Raw genomic sequence first — 22119 nt, forward strand, 5'->3', positions numbered from 1 at the left:
GAGATCTGGCGCCCTCTTCTGGAGTGTCTGAAGACAGCTACAGTGTACTTACATAGAATAAATAAATAAATCTTTAAAAAAAAAAAAAAAAAAAACTTTAAAAAAAAAAAAAAAAAAAAAGAGTAATTTTCACAGAGTTGGAGAGATACTGACTTGCAGTTAAAAGCACTGGCTGCTCTTCCGGAGGTCCTGGGTTCAGTTCCCAGCATCCACATATGGCATTTCATACCTGTCCCTAACTCTAGCCCCAGGGGATCCAATACTCTCAGACACACAATGCTCACCAGATAAGCAAGGGTTTCCATGCTTTTCTAATTGTGGAAAAAGAAAACAATAACACAATTTTATGATGTGTCCACCAGAGGCCTCTCAGTATGTGGCTCTCTTTGGAAGCGGTCTGTGCAGATATAAACACCCCAACATCTCCAGAAGAGGGTCCTGCAGTTAGCAGGGCTGGAGTCACTGACTGGGAAACTTAGAAACGACTACCTGGAGATACGGGCAGAAACTGTACTTCAAGAGACTACCTCACTCTCAGAGGAAAGGAAGGTCCTTTGCCTAGAGCAAGGCACTCTCACATCACTCTAGGTCTCTCGCATGAAACCTTCTAGCCTATAGTCACCTGTTTAGGTGGCTCCTGGAAATACCACGAGAGCCCTCCCCACTCTCACTGTCCCACCCACCGAATGTCCAGCAACATGGATGTAGGAGGCCTTAGGCAGGATATACCTTACAGGCCAAGAGCAAGACCACAGAAGGGGACCAGCTTGGGAAAGGAGGCTCCAGATCTGGATAGGCCATGCTTGGGTTCTGTGTCCCCCATAGTGGATGTGGCCCCAAGAAAGGGGAGCCAGCATAGGAAAGCCAAACAAGAAAGGGTTCACCTTGTGGTGGGCGGCTCCCAGGTTCTTTTCCGTGTAAGTCCATACAAGTTAATTACTGGAGTCAGAGAGGTTTGGTATAGTCTCAGGATGTTCATGGCAGGGGAGAGGACTCAGTGGACATCAGCAAGTACCCATCTCGGACACAGGGATCCTGTGACTCTCGACAGTGTGGAAGCTCTCCCAATGGCATAGGGTAAGCTAGTCAAGCCCGTTCCTTGGCCCTGTAAGTGGCCCCTGGACGTCTTGGTCCAGTGGGTTAACTGGTGTCTAAATGTCCTGGTAAAATGCTGACCTATGGCCCCAGTGTGATGGGACAGCACCCAGCGCTCCCTCAGGTATCAATCACCAGACATCCCTGAGTACTCCTCATGAGCAGTGGTTAAAAACAAGTACAGCGCCGGGCATAGTGGAGCATGCCTTTAATCCCAGCACTCGGGAAGCAGAGGCAGGTGGATTTCTGAGTTCGAGGCCAGCCTGGTCTACAGAGTGAGTTCCAGGACAGCCAAGGCTACACAGAGAAACCCTGTCTCGAAAAACCAAACCAACCAAACAAACAAACAAAAAGCCAAAAAACCAAGTACAGCTGAAGAAACCTGAGATCCTTCACACTGAGAAACCAAGGGGCCAACTCAGACACTCACTGAGATAGCTGCCCGGCAGGACGCATGAAAATACAAACTACCGGTACAGTGAGAGTGTGAGGGTGTGCTCTCATCTGCCTCCATAAAGAATGAGGTAGACAAGCAACTTCTACACGTGCAAAGTGTCTGTGGATGGCACTGAGCCCCAAAGAAAAGGATCTGGAAGGATATAGACAGAAAGAGAAAGGTATGATTTCTGAGAGAGGATGGGAGATCTGCCTTATTTTCCATTTCTAAGTCTTAGGCATTCTCTATTCGGATCCATTCACAAAGCCCCTTGAACCTGTGATGATCCAATCTCAAGTCTTTTAAGATCTGGGATTACTAGCAAGAGCCACCATGCCTGGTTCAGTTTTGCTCTTGTCCTGATGAGGGCCTCTGATGACAGCCCCAAAGCTCCCTCCCCTTCCCCCCCCCCCCAAAGCCCTACCTGCTTCTGATGTCCTTGGTGCGGATGGGGGCCAGAAGGCTGAAAGATCTGGCTGAGTGAATGGAGTGGTCGTCACCAGCCAAGGGGCTCCGGGGTCTGCTAGGGCCCAGGTTGCTGTGGGCCCTGACCAGTCTGGTCTGCATGCGGAGCTTGTAGTCCGTGTGCTCGGGGTCAACCTTGTTTGCTGTTCTCAGGGAGCTGGAGGCTATGTTGAGGTCCATAGCCGGTGGTGTGTGTGAGGCATGCAAACTTGCCAACCTGGAGGGGGGCCCACCTGAGGCAGCATCTCTGTGCAGGAGGTCCAAGGAGGTGCTGATCATTCCAGAAAGACAGTCACTCCACAAGGATGGGCTCCCTCCCTCACTGCCTGTGGCCCTTCGGGGCTTAGGTATCTCCTGCAAGGATGTGCTGAGGCAGGGCAGGGGCCGGCTGTAGGCAGGGGACTGGGCTACCGAGTCCTGCAAGGAGCCCCTGCAGGGACTGGCCCCATTCTGGACAGTCAGATCCTCTTGACTACCCCGGAAACGCCTCGTCCTCCAGCCCTTGTCATCGAGGGACAGGGTTCGCTCCAACTTGGGTCTAATAGGTGGCTGTGGGGTGATGAGATTTGCCTTAGTTTGTGGGTTCTGGTTGCTTGTTTTTGCTGGAATGCTGAAAGGAGGCATGGGGGGGTTTGTCTCTGAACCCTGAGAGTCAGTGGCTGGTAAGAAGCTTGGTGTTGGGATGAGCTTCTTTTCCGTGTTCGGAGGCTGTCCCTGGAGCATTCTGCCTTCCAGCTGCCCAGGTGCCTCCGTGTGACGCAGGCAAGCTGACTTGGATGGCATAGTCCGGACCTGGCCAGCCCTGACCCCCTCAGCCTGGCCCTCCTAAGGAAAGGGATCCTCCCTGGGAGGTTGACAAGCAACTCTTGTTGTCAAGGATGCACGTCAGAGTTCGCCAGCTGGATGCCATGAAAACTCGAGTGGCTCCCTTTGTGGCATGGGGCGGTCCTTTTGGAGGAGGGCCTGTAGCTGCATGGCTGGAGACTTGAGTTCTCCCCGATGCCTGAGGAAACGCAGAAAAATCCCTTAGCTCCCCGAAGTCAGCTCGCTAGTCTTAAAAGCGACCTCGTGAGAACAGGCGCCAGGGGGTCGGGGCTGCACTTCACGGAGCTGCACAAGTCTGTCCAGCACCCGCGGCCAGCCCTCCACCCCGCCGAGGCAGAGTAGGGCAGCGCGCTCAGCCTCCTAGGCTCACCTGCGCCCACCGTTCGGCAGCAAACCCGCCGCCGGACGCCCGAGGTCTGATTCAGCTGGGACCGGCGCTGGCGGAGGCGGACCTACCCCAGTCACGGTGGCAGCTGGAACAACGACTGCGGCCCCGTGCCCCGGCCCCCGCCCAGGGTTCGCCCCAGCTCAGTCTAGTGGTCAACCCTGGCTCAGGTTCCGTTCTGTAGTCTTCCGGAGAACTGCCCGGCCCAAGACCCTATCGCCGCCACAGCGCCCTCTCGCGACCGGAGGACTACAGCCCCGTGCCTGGAAGCCACGCCCCGATACGAGCTACCGCCCTGCCAAGCAGAGGCAGACCAGGCACAGGCAGTCACACCCAATAGCTGCCCAAGGCTCTACCAACACTAAAGATCTTGCTGGTCTGCCCCTCAAAACACAAAGGAAGCCATAAATGAAGTTACTTGAGAGCCCAAAATATTTTATTTAACAATGTGAGTTTTGGAAAAATAGCAGCTCCCTGGGAGGAAGCTTCTTGAATCCAAAGTGGTTGGCAGTCAACACAGAGCCTGGGCAGGGTTGAACCAGAGGCAAGGGTCCTGCCTGGTCCCAGCAAGGACACAAGTTGCTACTGACCCACAGGGACAGGCCTTTCTTAATGACAGGAACAGGAGGGTCCAAGTACACTCATCTATGGAACGTCCTGGAAGCCATTCTGTGAGTCTTTCCTAGATGATGCAGGGAACCAGAAAACTGGGAAGGGCTGTACTAATTCCATGTTCTACAATTTCTAAATTTAATACCAAACAAACCATTTATGTTTTCTACCTGCTGATTTTTATAAATATTTTAAATCTCTTTCCCTTCCTCTTTAGAGTGTAAGGATAGTTTTAGGAACAGTCAGTGAAGCCTTAAAGCTTTGAGTCTATGTGGTGGCAGCTCCTTGAAGTGATATGGGTGAGCCAGTGAGTCGCTGCTGAAGGTCCCTGGTGGGCTTTGGGGTAGAGATGCAAGGTTCCAGAGTGTGTGCTAGGACACCGTAAGCCACTCCAAGATACCACCAAGGCCTTAAGTGCTGTCTGCAGGTGGCACTGAGTCAGCTAGAGTGCTCCATACAGACTCCTGGCTAGGAGGGCAGTACGTTGCAGCACACAGCCAGTTTTTGACCTGGTTAATCAGATCAGCAGCTTCAGAATATCAGCTCCCTGGGGCTCTCCCCAGTGACTGAGCCGTGACGGAAAGCTCGGAGCAAAAAAATGCATCCAGCACTAATCAGGCCACAGAAAATGGAGTGAGGCTGGAAATTCTTGGAGAGACATGCCCTTGTAACCACTTCCTTCCCAGCCTGTGAGCCGCTGCCATCTGGTGACCCTTTGAGGAGTTGGCATGTACTCCCCAGTTCACAGGACAAGGCACAGTTGCCCAGTGCAGTTTGGGGCTCCTCTTAGGCCAGACATCCCAGCAGTCAGTCCTCTCCAGGTAAGCAGACACCCTTCTCAGTAGCCTACGGATCCCTGGTTGGTTTGCACCATTTCTCAGGTGAGAAAGGCCCTGGTTTCCAAGTAACTGCGCTCTCCTGTGGTGACTCCCTGCCTAGCCTCTGCAGGGACATTCTCAAGTGGCTCAAACCTTAATTTGTCTAAAGTGACTAAAAAAGAAACATTGTTCTTTTACATAAAAGACTTTGAATTAGATTCATTCTATCCAGCATTTGAAAGGAACCTTGAAATCAATTTTTCAATCATTCATATACATAGGCTGCAAGGAAGGAGACACACAGTATGACCGGCTCTGAGTTACTGCCATGTCCATCTGGGATCCATGAGACCTGAGGCAGCTAGTTGGTTCTTGGTGAAGAACAGTTTATCTAGTCATCTCAGGGTTCCAAATAAGAATCCAGCAGCAATCCTAGTTCAATGCCGCATATTTTCTTTGGCCAATCCTCCCTGGCCTTGAATTCCCCGAGGTGACAGAAGCCTGGAACAAAAGGAACAGCAATGACCTACATGTGTCCATGCCCAGAGGCTGTCCAGCGATGGAGCTACAGGATAACCCCACAGATCAATGACAAATGGGCAGACTCTGTGTTAGCTTTAAGTGTAAGTAAGACCTTCTGTATGTGCCAAGTTCCTGCTGCTCAGCATTTCCTAGCCCACAGCACTGCAGACATGATTTGTTTTTGTTCTGCCAATTCTGTCAAGGTCAAAAGAGCTGAGTTAGCACTACAGAGCAGGGGGGCCAGCTAAGGGTTCACTGAGTGCAAGGGTGGCCAGTGGCCTATAATTTTCTATTCCTGAAAGCATAGGGACGCTGCATGCCACGAGAGAACACTGCATATATTCTTCCTCCCTCACTAGACCTTACTGGGATCTAATCCAAGAAATCTGTCAGAACTATTCAACCACAAGCTCAAAAGAAAAATGAGATCTTGTAGTTGAAAATATGGACAAAAATGTTGATATCAGCAGCCTCTTAGCACAGGGCCCCAGGCCCCACAAGAGGACTAAACAGAGAGTGGCCAAGGCTGGGTCTAGCACAGCTGCGGGCAGGGTCCCTGTTAGAGTGGGCTGAGAACATCACATTCAGAATGTCAAGATACCCGCCCAGGTAACTCATTTTGAGCTCTTCCTGGTTGCAAAGAATTATTTAATTACTTCTCAATAGACTTTGTATGACATATGAAAAACAAAACAAAAAATTACTCCTCCTCCAGATCACCTGGGTTCACTTCCCAGCACCCACATAATGACTCAACCATCTGCAACTCCAGTTTCAGGGGACTCGATGCCTTCTTCTGGTCTCTGTAGGCACTAGGTATGCAAATAGTAGACAGCCATATATGCAGCAAAATACCCATACACATAAAATAAAAATTTAAATCAACTTTGCTTGCTTGTCCTTTGATTAAAAACAAAACCAAACACAACAACAAAAACCCCACACATGCTGCTTTCCCCAGGGCTGCATCTCATTTTTTAGAGTACTTGTGTAGCATGTTTAAGTACCTGGTTTAAGTCCCTTGTCCCCCAAAATAAAGATGCTTGCCTAGAGCTTGTCCCCTCCACAGAAGCCAGACTACACTTCTCCAAAAGATGGTGGAGGAGAGAAACTATATAGCACATTCCAGACTCTCCTGGGCAGAAGAACACAAGAGCCATGACTGAGGGAAGGGGTGTACAGATCCTCAAGGAAGATGCTATTCCAGCCTTCAGAGACAGAGAATGAAGACCCGGACTCTCTTACAGTGAGCACCAGAAAATGGTACTACCATTTTTGATCTAAAAACTGCACCCAGCAAACTCTCCACCCAGCACCTAGGGCAGACCCAAAGGATCTTCAAGAGTCAAGCAATTGAACAATGTGTCACTCAGACAGAGGAATTGAAGCAATGAAAAATCCCAAACCAGGGGTCTCCTTGGAAGAGCTGCTCTTAAGGAGAAGAGGAGGAGGCAGGAGGGAGAGGACTGGGCTTAGAGCCTGTGATCTATGGCTAACCTGGGAAAACCATGCATCCTGTGCAGGAATGGGAGGTTGGCAATAGTGGGAGCCAACCCTCAACCATGGCAAGTAACAAAAAAAAAAAACCAATCCCTGAACCTGAAGAGCCCAGAGCAGTGAGAGGAGCAGGAGACAAGCAGAGGATGCAGACTAAGTCAAGTAAGAGACCTACAGAGTGAGTTCTAGGACAGCCAGGGCTACACAGAGAAACCCTGTCTTAAAAAAAACAAGTAACAAAACAAAAATCCCCTCAAAGGACAGCCAGCCAGGGAACAAAGGAGACTCACTGAGCAGGCAAGTTGGGGCTGTGAGGGACAAAGGCAAGGGTCACTCACCTGCACCAACTGAGCAGGGTTGTAAAAGGGTACAGACCCACCAGGAGGGGCCCCTGCAGGACAATGGTCTCCAGGAGCCTGTGAAGCACAGAGAAGGACCTCAGCAAGTCAATGTAACACAGCAGTTGCTGTCCCAGCAGCAGACACAAGCCATACCTCAGAAAGAACCATTAATGCTCCAAATAGGCTCCAGAGAGAGACAGTTCTGGTAACACTTGCTTTCATTACGGGACGGGTTATGGAGCAGCCAAAGTCCAAGCACCATGCAGTAAAATAATTTCAACAGCATGCAGACAGTGAGTGCAGGACACTGACATTTCATTCGTGCTGCTCAGACAGTTCGGCGGCCTGGACAGCGTGCCCGCTCTACAGCCATGGGCAGTCAGAAATGCCCCCCTGAGACTTTCCACTGAAAGCTACTGACATGGCCTGGCTCCAAAACCGAGGATGAAAAGCATTCCTTGTCTCCTCTAGTTTGGCCACATGATGGCTATCATGTCCACATTTCTACTGGCTACAAACAGACTTCCTCAAGCCTCATCAGCGAGAAGAAATCTTTCTTTCCAAGTAGTGTCTTAACTCAGGAGATGATGGTAGGGAAGGGGTCAGGCCACTTCACAAGGAGCAGAGTTAGGACGCTCCCCTGAGCGTTCTGAACCCTGTGAGGCAAGTCCACCACCAGCATATCTAGACCCAGGCCATTGAAAGGGAAACTGCATCTTTGCCCACATGATGCTTGGTTAAGACAAGGGGTTAGTGACAAAGTAAAGAGGATGATAGACTCTCTAAGGGACATATGGGAGCTACATAGCCAGCCCCATGGAGGGAGCCACCAGCCACAGGTACCTGATGGAAATGCCGGCTCACTTCCTGTGAGAGCGAGCTCAGAGAGCTACAACGCGAGAGCTATGGAACAGCAAGAACACACAAGATACAGACATGAAGATCAGCATGCTCCATTGCTCCAAGCTGTCAGCTGGCTTTAAAAGCTTTATGATGCCATTAGAATCAATATCACTCAGATGAAGACAGCCAGAGGTAGCATCAAATGTCCCCCACAGTTTTGGTTGAGAAAACCATCATTACGCTGGGAGAAAGGAAAACAATCTGTCTAGCTCTTAGCTCATTCTTTGTGACAACTCAAAGTTCTGAAATTGCTAAGGATACTGTGAGGGAGACCTGGCTAGAAAGTGATGATGTCAGCCCCACCCCTGACTCAGAGCACCTGAGAAAAAGTGATCATACAAGTTAAAGTGTTACTGTTAATCAAACATACTGTGCTGCCATCTTGCACTTCCTTCTCCTACTCACTTGCACACTTCTAAAAAGTCACCACAGGGAAGTGCACTGAGCTGGCTGAACCACCATTCCAGGCCATAGTACCCCACCACACCCACACCCACACAGACATGCAACGTGCACACACCCATGCACATGCATGCCCTCACCTCCTCTCCTGCACACACATAATACACAAATGCACAGGTAACACACAACACACATACACACAGCACTCTTACTGGCAGGGTTCCTACCTCTCCTCCTTGGGAGCCATCTGGTTTGGAGGGTAAGAGCTCAGGTCCAGGGGCTGATACTGTAGAACTTCCCACCTATAAGGAAATATGAAATGTGAAGTGTGGTAACACTCCAATCCAAAGAGTCTAAGCTTTTACACCTGCTCCCGTAGCACAGCCTAAACACTACTCTGATATGCCTGGTACTTCTGATATGAAGGTGTTCTCCCCAGGACCCCACTGTCCTGCCTGGAGTGGCTCTTGATGCAGCAGCTATCAAATCATGCTAGGCACAGCCCACCCACAAGCCTGTGTGCACCACACATTACTGCCCTCCAACTCTGGAGGGCAGTGAGGAGCCATGGGTCCAGACAAGAACAGGCTTTCCTAGAAACACGGTGATTCAGCTGCTTTTGTTACCCTTCTTTACTTTTTGTACTCCTACCTAATTCTTTGTTTTCTAACTTTTTTCTGGTTTTAAAAACTTTGGTAAAATATGTTTAACATAGAATTACCACCCATACCACTTCAAAGCAAGAAACATTAATGGACTATACTGTTTTTTTTGGTTTTTGTTTTCGTTTTTTTCGAGACAGGGTTTCTCTGTGTAGCCCTGGCTGTCCTGGAACTCACTCTGTAGACCAGGCTGGCCTTGAACTCAGAAATCCGCCTGCCTCTGCCTCCCGAGTGCTGGGATAAAAGGCATGTGCCACCATGCCCGGCTGGACAATACTGCTAAAACAGCCATCAACCCCATTCACCTTTAGAGTTTTTCTTCTTTCCAAACTGAACCTTGAGTGCCCTCCTCAGGCCTTGCATTAACCTTCTAATGTCTCTACCAAACAAATATAGACAGTGTGACCAGAGTCATCACCTGACACACCTGACATAGGGGGCAAAGGAATCCTAAAGGATACAGGGAGCCCCTCACCTTCTTTCTACAGCACTGTATATACCTTGGGTTCCAGGGTGGACTCTGCCTTAGACTGAGTCCCAGCTGGTGCCTGTCCCCTACAGCCAGTCCCATCTGCAGGTTGTGGCTCCTCTGCATCTGTGAATGAGGGAGCATGAAGTCATCATCCCAGCCCAATGTCTGGGACAATCTGTCCAAACAGTCCAAATGTAAGGGTTCAACCAGGGAGGAAAGTCCAATTGCCAAAGAAGTATATACAAGCCTTTGGTCCTTTGCATCTTGGCCCAGTTATTCTTCTAAGGAAGACTAGGGCCACAGGCTCATAGATGGAAACTGATCAAGAAGCTGGGTGAATACATGGGCTGCCTACCTGGGTTTGGTACAAATAAGTTAGAAGGGATTGGCAGTGGGGCGAGAGGAGCAAAGAAATCTGCAGGAGCAAGAGCTGGTTCACTCCGCTGTGTTCCACTTGGGTTTAGAACATCCACATATCGAGCTCTGGACCCACCTATCAATGAGAGAGAGGGAGAGTCAAATTCAGTTGAGCGCTATGTGACCTCCAACATCCAACAAATTTGGTTCCCACTGAATCAGAAGAACTAATGAGGACACACAGCAAAATTGACTATTGGGCTTGGTTTCCATTCTACCCAGGCACACGGGCTGCATATATACTAACAGAAAACTCAGCTCTATGGGCCATCTCTTCAGATCCCATCATGTATTGGGTAACTGGGCTTTTCTCTCAAGGGTGGATAGAAATGCATTCTCCCTAGCACAGACAGCGTGAGCATCATGACAGCTGACTGAGCTCTGGATGCCAAAGGACAGTGTTCTACACAGACACCTCTGATTTCTGCTGTAGCTATTACCTGCTTTTCTAGAAAACACATTCACGGAGGCCGTGGGTGGTCCTGCAGGCCCAGTGGGAGCCACCTGGGGAACCCTGGGGAACGATGTTGGAGGTGGGGGTGGAGCCTTCTTCTGCAGAGGGAGAGACAGCTCAGCAATGCCTTTAACACGATTGGAGACCAGTGAGGACTCTCCAAAGGGAGGCCTTGCCTTGCCAGGTGACAAGAAATAAAGCAGGCAGCCTTCCCCTCAAACAGGGACCTAAGGACACTGCTTACCTCCTCCTCTGGTTCATTCAAATTCACCCACTGGTTTTTCTTTTCATCCCAAACAATCTGCCAAGATTTTTAAAAGAAAAAAAAAAATTCAGTACAATGAAACTAAAAAGAATTAGAATGTGATTTAGGCACTTCACAACTTCAGAGAATTTTAACTCTTTCAGGTCTGTTCCTAATCCTAATACATTGCATTATCAAGCAGTGACAGGCCACCATTACCTACCCATCCACCCGACTACGACTGCTACATCTGGACAATACTCACTGATTTGTTCTTGTCATCTGGTAGATAAGCTTCTGTCCTTTTTTTCCCAGGTAGCCAACGAGAGAACCAGGACTCAGTCTAAATAAAATCATCAGGCAAGCATGAGGACACTTCCCAGAGAGAGGAAGCCAGCACAAAAAGAAAAGCATTGCACAGCAGTCCCTGCACCCAGAGATGGAGTGAGTGCAGGACAAGGGCTGAGGAGGCAAGCATCACGGGGCAGAGGTTAGCCTGGACCGGGAGGATGAGCTCACCAGAGACGCTCTGACCATACAAGTCCAAGGGGTTTGGATGTGCAATCATGTGCACACTTTCACAGGGCTGGGCATGAGACCTGGGACCTCCCACATGCTAGGAAAGCACTTTACTATTGAATGACATCCCACAACCCTAAGTATATCCCAGCCCCACTCTCTCTGGCCATATTTACTTCATATATGTGAGTACACTGTCGCTGTCTTCAGACACACCAGGAGAGAGCATCGGATCCCATTACAGATGGCTGTGAGCCACTGTGTGGTTGCTGGGATTTGAACTCAGGGCCTCTGAGCAGCCCATGCTTTTATCCACTGAGCCATCTCTCCAGCCCAGCATATCTTTTTTTGAGACAGTGTCGCACTACATAGATGCGACTATCAGGAAACTCACAGGACGCCTCTCTGCCTCCTGAGTGCTGGATTAAAGGTGTGCACCACCATCATATCTGGCAGATAGTGTTATTTCTAACAAACAAGCTCAGGAGGCTAATATGCCACCTACAGAACATTTCACATCTGACAAACTGAGCATCAGGCTTTTCCCACTCTGGGGAAAAAGGAAGTTGGGCAGGATGGCCTCCACACACAGCCCCTCTTCCTCTACAGAAAGAATCTGTGTGATCAGAATTTATCATTTGACATTTGGGACAACTTTACTAAAAAAGAGAAGAGAGAAGCTGTACTATATAGAACCCACATTCTATTCCTCCTAGAATCATCAGCGGAAATGACCTGTCCTCAAAGTCTGCCATGGCCCAGTGATCCAGTGTTTACCCAGTATACATGGGCCCTGGATCCCAAGTACTGGAAAAATAAATAAATAAAAATAAATGGAACAGGAGTCTAGCTTATAATTTCCTTCCTTCCTTCCTTCCTTCCTTCCTTCCTTCCTTCCTCCCTCCCTCCCTCCCTCCCTCCCTCCCTCCCTTCCTTTCTTCCTTTCTGAGAAAAGATCTTACAATATAGTTCTGTCTGACCTGAAAATATATACACACCAGGCTTGTCTCAAACTCATTGAGATCCGCCTACCTCTGCCTCCCAAGTGCTAGGATTAAAGGCGTGTGCTATCACTACCTGGCTTACAGATATATACTTTTTAAAGATGTGTGTGTGTGTGTGTTGGGTATGTGCACCTGAGTAGGTGCCTGTGTAGGCCAGAGGCATTGGATCCCCTAGAACTAGGGTTATAGGTAGTTGCGAGCTGACTGCCATGTCAAGGGGCCCTAGGAGAGGAAGAGATGTCAGTTTGTCTACTTTATCTCCTACTTCCTGCCCCCTGGATGTCCTGAAAAACACACACACACACACACAATTTTTGGGTTTGTTTTTGTTTTGTTTGTTGGGTTTTTGTTTTTGTTTGTTTTTTTTTGTTTTTTGTTTTTCGAGACAGGGTTTCTCTGTATAGCCCTGGCTGTCCTGGAACTCACTCTGTAGACCAGGCTGGCCTTGAACTCACAGAGATCAGTCTGCATCTGCCTCCTGAGTGCTGGCGTTAAATTATACACCATCAGCTAGCCCCTTCCTAGGTGTTCTGGGTCCTGTATGGAAGAAGCAGGGGTCTTTATGGTAAGATTGGTAGAGGTGCGCCAAGAGCCAGCTTAGACGGGAAGCCTGGAGGTCACTCTTAGCTGGCCCCTGAACAGCACAGGTGATAAACAGTGACTGCGGAGGCAGGCTATGGTACCTATGACACTCATTCATTCAATCACCTTTGGCTCCTTTTTTATTTTTTAGACACGATCTTACTATGTAATCCTGGGAACTTTCTAGCAGAACATACTGGTCTCAAATATAGAGATCAGCTTGTCTCTGCCTCCAGAGTGCTTGGATTAAAGGCACACACCAGGCATGGCCTCCTTTTAAAAATGTCCTTGGTGTCAGAGCAGGAGAGCTCACCTAGCTCCTTGCCAGCTGCAGCTCTTGGGAGAGCAGGCTCCACACCTCAACTGGGCAGCACAGTGGAGCTGGCTGGCTCTGGAGGCGTGGGTGTGGGTGAGCTGGCCCCCAAGGGCATGAGAGTGGGAGAACTGACCGGCCTCCTGCGGATGGTGGTATTGGGTGGCCTAGCAGGAGCAGAGCTGGAGAGCTTGCCCTGGTGGTACGGATAAGGGAGAGCCAGTGGGCTGACTAGCTCATCTACCACTCAGGCCCAGATCCAGGGCTTTGAGTTGGCCCACCTCAAAATCTACAACTGTTGGGTTCAGTGAAAGGGTTAGTCCTGCTTACTGAAAACTGCAGGATCTCCAAGACCCAGGGCAACAACAGGATAACTGGGAGGAGTTCTGATGAGGAGTCAATATTGATGGTGTCACAGAAGCCAGACCAATGACTCATTTGATGAACATTCAAAAGTGAAGATATGTGGACAAAGGGGTTTACTGTGGGACACACTGTGACACAATACTGCTTCCATGACGACGAGATGCTTTCTACACTTTGTTCTGTTTATTTTGTTTGTGTGGTTTTTATGTTGGGGGAGGGGATTTCAAGGGCAGCAAGCAGGTATAAGTGGACTGGTAGACATGATGTGAACCTCACAAAGAATCAATCAAAGGACCGTACAATGTAGGACTGTTCTTACAGCCCTTACTATTAACTCCTGAACCGCCTCTAACCTCTAAAACTATCCTGGGCTTCTTTTTCATTTCCCCCTGTACTGACTAGGGACTGCACCCCAGGCATTGTGCTGTACCACTGAACTGTATCCTCAGCCTTCATACATTTTTAAAAATTAAACTTGTGTTTATTTTTAAAAACTTGTCATGAAGGGTATCTGATAAGCTGAACTTTCTTAGAATGCTAAAGCATGGGAGAGAGGTGGCGCAGGGAGTAGGAGCACACACTGCTGCTCTCCCGAGGGCCTGATTTAGTGCTCAGCACCGACTCTGGGCAGCTTACAACCTCCCATACCTCTGCTGTACTCATATGTACACCCGCCACACATATACATAGAATTTTTAGATTATATAATTTTTAAATTAAAGAACTATATTTTTTGTTAAGACATCCTAAGAACAAAAAGGTGGTCTGCAGATTTGAGAGAAGCTGTGCCCCACATACTCATTCAACAGAGGACCTGAACCTACCATGCAAGTACTCTCACAAGTCACTGAAAAAACACAACAGAGAAACATTACAAATACAAGACAAATGAGCACTAAGGGCTAAGCTTGTGCAAAGGTGCTCAGCTTGGCTGGTATCAGGAAACACATGTGTCCTACTCTGGCTACACTAGGGCTTGTTTGACATGGACTGGCTATGAGTGAATCTCTAGGAAGCCTGGGTATGCCCTCACCAATCTGGGTATACACACACGCACACGCACACACACACACACACACACACACACACACACAGAAAGAGAGAGAGACAAATAGACAGACAGACTTGTCTAGCTGTGACACGCTTAATTTCATGTATGTTACATCTTGGGAAAATAATTTATGAATTTTTGATTTAAAATAAACAGTCTTTTCTTTGCCTCCCTCTAACTCCCAAGGAACGCTTCTTCGGGTGTGGAGCCTCCCTCCAGCATTTGCCCCACCTCTCTGCAGGACTGGGTTATACCTTCTTGGGCTCCTTGGGCTCCTTTTTGACAGCCTGTGCAGGTTTCTTCCCTTCAGAATCAGGTGTTAAAGATGGTGCATGTGTCAAACTGGAGCTGCCAAGATCCCACACCGGGGAGGTTTCCAAGTCCTGTGCTGTTCTGGAAGAGCCCTGTTACAAAGCAAGATGAAAACCAGGTCTCCTGGAGCTCCTTGTGAGGAACTGAAGTGGGTAAGGAAGAACACCTGACTTGTGTCTCCCTAGTACGGCAAAGAACCGACGAGAGCAGAGAAGAGGGATTCATGCTTGCTGGCAGGCCGGACACTTTGAAACTTTCCCAGTCTGCTAAAGAAATGCCAAGCACAGCCAACAAACACCTAGCAAGGACTATCACACCACTCCAAGAGAAGAAGCACATGCATGCCCTGAGGGTGAGCTGTGCATGGTGCTGTTAGGACAATATCCCAATTTAAACTATCCTCTCCATGAGCTAACAGATGGCTTAGTGGTAAGGCACTTGCAATTCAGGCTTGCCAATGTGATTTTCATCTCTAGAACTCACATGAAAGTGAAAGAAGAGAACCAAACTCCACAGTTTCCTCGGACTACCACAGGCAAACTGTGGTACATACACCACCCCCACCACAATAATGTTAAAAAATAAAATAAAGGGGGTGGAGAGATGGGTGGCTTATTAGGAGTGTTACTGCTCTTGCAATCAGCTCTCAGCACTCACATGCAGTGGGTCCCAAATACCTGTGACTCAAGTACCAGGGGATTCAATGCCCTCCTCTGGCCTCTGTGGGAACCCATGCATGCATACACATGTGCATACACACACACACACACACACAAATAAAGTTTTTAAAGAAAAGTGATCCAGCCCTGGGTGAAGGCATGATCAGCACACCATGAAGCCCTCCCTGTTATTTCTCAGGAACAGGCTATCTGAAATGAGGAAGCATCTACTGATGGGACATCCATTTAGTCTAGGGTATCTGTAAAGAACCATCCGTCCGTCTGTCCCTCTTGGTTGAGAGCACACACAAGAGCATCTATACCAAACCTTGTGTGCTGCACTGACTACAATTTCAGGGAAACCAAAATGTCAGGTTTTGCCATACAGTGAGGGTAGAGATCAGGAGGTTCTCATCTTTGAAAATTCTGTCTGGAACTTCACTACAGGTGGGTCTTCCTTCTGCTTAAAGGAACTGCTTTTACAACACTTGATTCCCTTTTGTGCCTTTTTCCATCAACATTTTTACCAACTTTCACATGTGAAGAGTTAAAGTCATTTTTAAAATTAATCATCTGGATGTGTCTTGGGGGCAGGGGTGTTAGAATACGTGTGTACAAGTCAGAGAGTAACTTGTAGGAATTGGTTCTCTCCATCTCCCATGTGAGAATGAGCTTGGTGGCAAGCACCCTTAACAAATGACCCATCTCTCTGTCCTCAGCTACAATGATTTTATAACACTTTCTCTGTAAGAATTCAATTTAAGAATAATTTCCTTACCTTTATTACCTTCCTACTTCAGGCTAAGAACAAGGTGCCAAAGTATCTACTCAACAAACTCAGAGAGAGACGACGACAATTACAAGGTATGGGACGTACCGGGTCAGCGAAGCTCTCGCCAAACTCCTCTTGACTGAGCTCTGGAGGGGAGTGTCTGACAGGTGAGCCCCGGGGCACCATTTCTGTCAAAACAAAAGAGGATGACTAGGTCCTAGACCTGCTGCCATGGGGCAAGAGGGAAGCGGGCACTGTCAGGGCATAGACTGAGAACAAAGTGATTACCAGGCTCAGTCACCAATGTTTCTTTCCAATAGTGAAAAGGAAGATTTTTCCCAAGTGTGTGGCAGCTAACTACTTTGCTCTTTAAAAGCAACTGTATGTTTTTGTTTCGCTCAGATAGTCAGACAGGCACAGACAGGCACAGGATCCATCAAATTTGGCTTTCAGAGAAACATCTGCCACCCTCACCTGTGCAGCCCCCAAGGACTTTAGAACAGTACCAAGACAGACCCTGCAAATACCCCAGGACCATTCTTTTACACTCAAATGGACAGTTAGGCTTCAAATGATAGCACAAGGCCAAGTCACAATAGAAACTAGCATTACTGTTTCAAACTGTACTGAGACTCTTAGCAGTTTGCAATGCTAGAACTTTTAGTCCAGGCAATATCTTCTACCAGCCTCTTCCTTTAACAGCATGACCAATTAGCTCTGCTCTCAGGACAACATCTATCCCTCAGCAGACACACCTGGGTCTGGACTTTTGGCCTCCTGGAGTGGAGGCCCACTTTCCTGGAGACTTAGTGTAGTGGGTGGCAGGGCCTGCCCAGGATGCAGCACTGCAGGATCAGATCTGGAGGATTCTGGGAAGCCAAGTGCAGATCCTGGGGATCCATAGGCAGGACTCAGCTCCAGGGGCCCACGAGACATTGGCACTGGGAACATCGGCACCCTGGAAAGGTGAGCAGGCTGGCCATCAGGCAATGTCTGAGGAGCTGTAGGGCACAGTGGAGAAGAGGAACTAAGGTCACTGTGGGTGACTGCACCAGGCAAGCACTGATCAGCACATCACAAGCACAATGATTTTATAACACTTTCTGCTGCTTCACTTTAAGCTGCTCTGTACAGGCACGCTTCTTTTATAGTGAGGTAGTTGAAAAGCAGCACCCTTCAGTGGTCTAGGAAAAAGCAGAATGTTCATGTCCTAGGAGCTCAGAGTCAGAATGGGTGTGCCAATGAGCATCAAGTGACCCCTAGCTCAGTGCTGCTTTGGTAGTATACTCTGCTCATCGCTAGGTCAAACAGACCATTTATGCACACAGCCATCTACACAGCTCAACTGTCTAAGTGAGTCCTCTCTCCAGCTCAACACTGGACACAAAGGCACTACTGCTCAGGAGGCTTAGCTAATTTGTGAACCACAAGTCCAAGGCCAGCCTGAGCAACAGTGTGAGATCCCCATCTCCCAATACAAAACAAGAATCCTGATGCAGGGAATGAACCAGGAAGAAGGGGAACAGGCACAGAGGGACTTTATCCCAGGGTGATGCCAGGAAACATGTGAGGAATGGGTATTCAGTAGGGATGAGAGGCCACAGGTGGGCACCAGAAGCAGTCCGAGTCAAGAGTCTGGAATACCAGGTGGGCGGGGAGCTTTGGAACAGAGAGCAGGAGGCTGTCAGGGGATTGGGATGACCTCCTGTGTCAGGTCGGTTGAGGACACCTGCAGAGCAGGGGCAGAATGAGAGTGAGGACAACAGAAAAGATGCTTGCCTGGCCAGGAAAGAGGCTCAAGAAATGAGTGAGAGGTCTGGACCTTATCTCCTGGAGGGGTGGGTAACCCTTCCCAAGATGAGGAAGATAAGGAGAAGCAGCTGCAGGTGAGAAGTGGCAGTACTCGTTCTGACAGAGCTATGAGGCACCACAGGAAGCAAGCAGCTAAAGGGCAGCTGGAGTTTGTCAAGGGCCAGGGCCAGGGGCAAAGGCATTCATGGCATCACCAGGAGAGCATCTGAGGCTCTGCCACTTTATATGCTCACCACATGAGGAAGCCTAAGAGAAAGGAGGGGGGAGTCCAAAGATCACCAGTCACCATGGTGACACACAAGGCCTCAATTCTGGCAGCAACATACTCTCTTTTCAAAGAAGACATCAGTAAGCAAGTACATGGGTGCTGTGGGCCCCACCTGTGGGCAGCAGTTGCACGCCATGCATCAAAGGCTCAGTGCTTGGCATCAGTAGAGGGTTGTCGGCCCGTGGCCCTGCCTGCTGGTTGAATCCAGGGCCATCTGACTGCTCCACCTCAGAGCCCGATGTAATGCGACACTGCTGGGGTTCAGTTCCATCCTGGCTCCACAGCACAGTGCCCTCCTATAGGAAACAGGGTCAAGTTGCAGTCCACGCTCAACAGTCCATGTGAGCACGCGTGTACTCTCCACATCAAGAGATCCACACTGGTGCTCTCTTGGCGAGGAGGGAACTCTCAGTGTGTGCACTTCTGAAGTCACAGTGCCACCAACAGATGCTCCAGCATGGAAACAATACGGGCACAAACCCTCTCATCAAATGCTTCCAGGCCATGTTCTAGGACAAGGCTGTGCTGTCAAAAGGCGCACCTGGATCTGCCTCTCCACGTGCTGCAGCTGCACCAACCAGGCAGGCTCCACAAAGGACTCCTCTTCTGGCTTCTCCTTCAGTTGAGGATCGAAGAGGCGTAACTGGGAAGCCATCTAGACCCCAGAGAACAGAGGTCCTTGTTATTGCCAAATGGCACCAACAAAATTGTTCCCAAGTGTTCCCTGGGCCTGAAGGAGGTCATGTGTGGGTTGTATAAATCGGAGTGTGCCAGGGCACAGTTCACACTTATATGGATATTAGCAGGCCTGTCCAAGTACTCAACTAACCAGGGAAGAAGTTGTTCTTGGATAAGGCCTTTAAAGGATTTGAATGGATCAAGATGAATTTGTTAAGTAGTGAATATTAGTGATGCAAAGTCCAAAACAGCCACCCAAGAGCACTGAGGTATCTAAAGTACATTCTGGATAGCTCCTTGTTAAATACCACTCACCACCCCCAAGCCCAGCAAGATGAAGCCTGTGCTTTCCCAGAGTTGGCAAGATGCTAACAGGAAGGCACCAGAAGATCCTACCTGAGTCAACTGGCTAATCAGTACCGGAGAGTATGCCGCAGGCTGTGTCAGGACACTCTTGGCTATTACTTCGCAGTAGTGGAAGGCCTGTGTGGCAAGTCCCATTTCAGCCAGGCGGCACAAGTAGATGAATTTAAACACCTGAAACAACAAGTGCATCACTATAGTCTTGGGGTTCCACACAAGGGCACCACCATGACTCTGAGCTTCCCATCACCCCTGAGATCTTAGATGCTGTACACCACAGCAGCCTCTGTGATAGCGTAGGGTCAAAGTAGACACCTGCACTCCCCATAACACCTCTGATACTGCCAGCAGTTCAAGATTTGATGTCCGGCTGCTGCCACATATCTAGACAACTGGCTTTTCTATGGGCAAACTATAAACCTTTCCTACTAATATATACAAACCTATATACACATACAAACCTACACACCCACCTACCTCCACACAGACATGCATGCACACAACTGGGTCAGATCATACCACAATTCTCATTAAAAGTACTATATATATATATACATATATATATATATATATATGTATAAAACCTCTTGAAATTTAGTCTGAAATATTAAGAACAAAAATATAAAAAATCCTCTATTTAATATAGCATTTTGATCAACTGTATATTCAAGGTGTCAAAAACCAAACCAAACTAGCCGAACAAACAATGAAAAAACCCCCACAAAACAAAACACCTCATCATTACTTCTGTGAGAATTCAAAACCATAACAAGCAAGCACTGGTGAGCACTGGCCACCCGTCAGAGCCCCTGCTCACCTGGAAGTTAGGTAAGGAGCAGGTATGTGCCCCAAGGGACTGAGCATACTCATAAGCCTCCGTCCTTTGAATGGCTTCATTGGTGGCAAACTTTAAAAAGGGCAAACTGTGGAAGAAGTGAAAAGTGGCCAATTACTGGCACCATAAACCCAAACAGGGAACCCCAAGTACGTCCCATCACGTAGCTAAGGTGTGAGGCTGGCCATGTCCAAATTAACTGAAGAACAGGACCATTTGCTTCTTAGAGGAAAACGGACACTGCTATATTAACTTGATTCCTTACCTGTGATTTGATCCTATCAAGACAAGTTTTGTAGTTTTCTTTGTATAAACCCCAAATCCAACCTGGGCCATCAGGTAGCAGAAGTGTGCAGCATCCAACAGGCCTTTTGATGCTGAAGAGAAACAGAACAACCACATCTCATCAGTCCTTGGAAACTCTTCAGGGAAGGTGCCAAAGAGACACTGGACTTAGGAAAGCCACATCTCTTATGGTTCTGGCAGTTGTTCACACAGTCAGACTCTGGGATCTATCACATGACAGCCAAAGGCCTACCTCACACCTAACATACCTAGAGTATCACCCATCGTAGCCATGGTCCTAGATTCAACATCCATGTTGTTGTTCAGGTTGGACAAAACCATTGCAAGATGTGGCCTCCAATCTCCCCACTTCTCATCTCCACAACACTATAATGAGAAGAACAAATTCTTATCCTTCAGAGACTGTCTTCTTTTATTTCCTGATAATCAAGCCCAAGCCCAATGAGAAAGCAAGACCAACAAACATAGGTTTCAGACAGACTCCATAGTCAAAGTCTTCAGTATGAACAAATCACACTGGACTGTGGGCCTCCATCAGTGTCCCGGGGGCCTGCATACTCACCGTGGATGCAGCAGGCATCCGTCCAGACATGAGCTGGTAGACAGTCTGCAGGGGGTCATTGATTGGAAGACTGTTGGCAAACCTACATGTACAGAGAATGGGGAGATCGACCTCTGGTTCAACAAGAAGAAACCACAGCCCATTCTCAGTCCTTTATCCAGCCATCAGAATGAAAAGTTCACTGAGGTTTTACAGAAATATTAAAGAACACCAGGCAATAAGAAATTTAAAACTTCCTCAACAGTATAACCTGAGAAAGAGCCAAGGAAGCCCATGAGTCCACAGCCGGAAGTCCCATAGCAGAGGCAAGATACCTGAGTACCAAAGTCAGGCTGTGCCAAAGAATGGGGGTACGGTACAAGCTGACTCACCTGGTCATGACACGGGCATGTGTCCGGCTGTCCATCTTACTTGCAAGCAGCAGAGCATGACCCCATAAGCCATTTTTCATGGCAGACTCCAGAGCATCCTGCAATGCAGTTCAGAGCTCGTGTGAATAAACCAGTGCTTACCGCTGGACCAGATAGAACCACATGTAGTCATGCACACACAGAAGATGACTGTGGAGGTAAAAGGACAAATGAGCATGTGTTCATAGTTCACAGACAACAGCACGGTCTTGTCCTTCTGTCCTTTCCCTCTAGTGGGTACCTGTAGACCCATGCTGCTTTCATTCTCCACCCCAGCTAGAAACAAGTGGCAGTACTCCTGTGGTGTGCAACGGCAGCATGGGCTCCCTCAGGTGACACGCAGCCTCCTCAGGTACTCTCCATCCTCAACCTAGTCTCCCAGCACCCTAAATAGTCTGCTGTACAACTTGGCACTTTCGGTTAGGAGGCAAAACTTGAAAATAGAAGAAATTATTCACAAAAGCCAATAGGGTCATATGATTTCACCCAGCTGTGAAACTCCATGTTAAAACTCCAAGGACCACATATGAGCTTTCCCTGGACATGGGGACACCACTATAGTCTCACCTACTCAACAAACAGAGAGAAGGAGACCACTTGAGCACAGAAGTTCAAGACCTGTCTGGGTAACACAGAAAGACTTTCAAAAAAAGTTTTCTAGTGCCGGGCATGGTGGCGCACACCTTTAATCCCAGCACTCGGGAGGCAGAGGCAGGCGGATTTCTGAGTTCGAGGCCAGCCTGGTCTACAAAGTGAG

The 22119-nt window shown here is 48.6% G+C and overlaps 2 protein-coding genes across 8 annotated transcripts in view; both read right to left on the bottom strand.

Annotated features, from left to right (window-relative positions):
- The window catches only part of Inpp5e (inositol polyphosphate-5-phosphatase E), a 12443-nt gene extending 9067 nt beyond the window's left edge, over positions 1 to 3376 (bottom strand). Inside the window, exons 1-2 of one of the 2 annotated variants that reach the window (XM_021182311.2) lie at positions 3278 to 3376; positions 1956 to 2999 (exon numbers count right to left, since the gene is read on the bottom strand). In XM_021182311.2, coding sequence (XP_021037970.1) covers positions 1956 to 2779 — 824 coding nt within the window. In that variant the 5' untranslated portion in view covers positions 2780 to 2999; positions 3278 to 3376. Of the gene's footprint in view, positions 1 to 1955; positions 3000 to 3191 lie in introns of both variants that reach the window. The other variant, XM_029473827.1, reaches the window with a different exon arrangement.
- A 239-nt stretch (positions 3377 to 3615) lies between these two features.
- Sec16a (SEC16 homolog A, endoplasmic reticulum export factor) overlaps positions 3616 to 22119 on the bottom strand; it is a 37691-nt gene continuing 19187 nt past the window's right edge. For 4 of the 6 annotated variants that reach the window (XM_021181071.2, XM_021181092.2, XM_029471572.1 and 1 more), the window contains 20 exons: positions 21324 to 21421; positions 20953 to 21034; positions 20639 to 20756; positions 20350 to 20461; positions 20067 to 20172; positions 19283 to 19423; positions 18750 to 18863; positions 18321 to 18504; positions 16884 to 17129; positions 16234 to 16316; positions 14640 to 14789; positions 10816 to 10893; positions 10551 to 10607; positions 10293 to 10404; positions 9791 to 9928; positions 9464 to 9558; positions 8529 to 8603; positions 7840 to 7899; positions 6994 to 7071; positions 3616 to 5137 (listed from right to left, as the gene is read on the bottom strand). In XM_021181071.2, the coding sequence (XP_021036730.1) occupies positions 5069 to 5137; positions 6994 to 7071; positions 7840 to 7899; positions 8529 to 8603; positions 9464 to 9558; positions 9791 to 9928; positions 10293 to 10404; positions 10551 to 10607; positions 10816 to 10893; positions 14640 to 14789; positions 16234 to 16316; positions 16884 to 17129; positions 18321 to 18504; positions 18750 to 18863; positions 19283 to 19423; positions 20067 to 20172; positions 20350 to 20461; positions 20639 to 20756; positions 20953 to 21034; positions 21324 to 21421 (2196 nt within the window). In that variant the 3' untranslated portion in view covers positions 3616 to 5068. The remainder of the gene's footprint in view (positions 5138 to 6993; positions 7072 to 7839; positions 7900 to 8528; positions 8604 to 9463; positions 9559 to 9790; positions 9929 to 10292; positions 10405 to 10550; positions 10608 to 10815; positions 10894 to 14639; positions 14790 to 16233; positions 16317 to 16883; positions 17130 to 18320; positions 18505 to 18749; positions 18864 to 19282; positions 19424 to 20066; positions 20173 to 20349; positions 20462 to 20638; positions 20757 to 20952; positions 21035 to 21323; positions 21422 to 22119) is intronic. The other 2 variants (XM_021181083.2, XM_021181087.2) reach the window with 2 other exon arrangements.

Source organism: Mus caroli, chromosome 2 (genome assembly GCF_900094665.2).
Source record: "Mus caroli chromosome 2, CAROLI_EIJ_v1.1, whole genome shotgun sequence".
Lineage (NCBI taxonomy): Eukaryota > Metazoa > Chordata > Mammalia > Rodentia > Muridae > Mus > Mus caroli.